At 49.5% G+C, this 666-nt stretch overlaps 1 protein-coding gene across 1 annotated transcript in view; it reads right to left on the reverse strand.

The window, feature by feature from the left end:
* The window catches only part of LOC119585654 (protein O-mannosyl-transferase Tmtc3-like), a gene marked incomplete at both ends in the record, with an annotated part of 116247 nt that overhangs the window by 15789 nt on the left and 99792 nt on the right, over positions 1-666 (reverse strand). The window contains 1 exon segment of the mRNA XM_037934330.1: positions 477-597. Coding sequence (XP_037790258.1) covers positions 477-597 — 121 coding nt within the window.

Consider the following 666-nt stretch of genomic DNA (forward strand, 5'->3'; position numbering starts at 1 on the left):
GAGAAGGGGGGGGGAGAGGAAGTTCATATCGAGGTTGAGCACTTTCAAAGCGGACGTTTTTGCAATGTGGCAGAAAAAAAAACGTGGGGACAGAAAGTAGATTTATTACAATATTCATCTTTTCGATAAACCTGCTTTGCACTGTGCGTTTGAGGGTCATGATTGCAGTAGTGTTATCACGTGTTGAATGCACGATGTTCACACTACACCCGATTTCTCTTTCAACGCCATATCGGATGCCTATGTTCACAGTATCCCACCTGATCTCCTCACTCACATTATATCCGATGTCCGTGTTCACACTATGCCCGATCGCTATACTCATACAACATCCGACCTCCCGCAGTTAACATTCATCGAGAGTGAGACGCACTACATCAAACCTTAATTAAATATTTTCAAACTCGGTGCCGGACAGGAATAACAACCAGAACAGAAGAACCGAACTTGCGGGGGCGTCCTTGCGTGGTACGTACCTTGAGACCGGCGGTGAAGATGGTGTACTCGTCCTTCCAGTCTGCGTTACGCACGTGCGTCTTGGCGGCGTGCACGGCCAGCAGACCGAGCAGCGCTAACCACACGTACTTCCGCGGCTGTCTGCAATCGCGAGGAAAAGCATCCAGGTTAAGGTGCGTGACTATGCACGCCTGCAATCGCATTCGCAGC

Source organism: Penaeus monodon, chromosome 20 (genome assembly GCF_015228065.2).
Source record: "Penaeus monodon isolate SGIC_2016 chromosome 20, NSTDA_Pmon_1, whole genome shotgun sequence".
NCBI lineage: Eukaryota > Metazoa > Arthropoda > Malacostraca > Decapoda > Penaeidae > Penaeus > Penaeus monodon.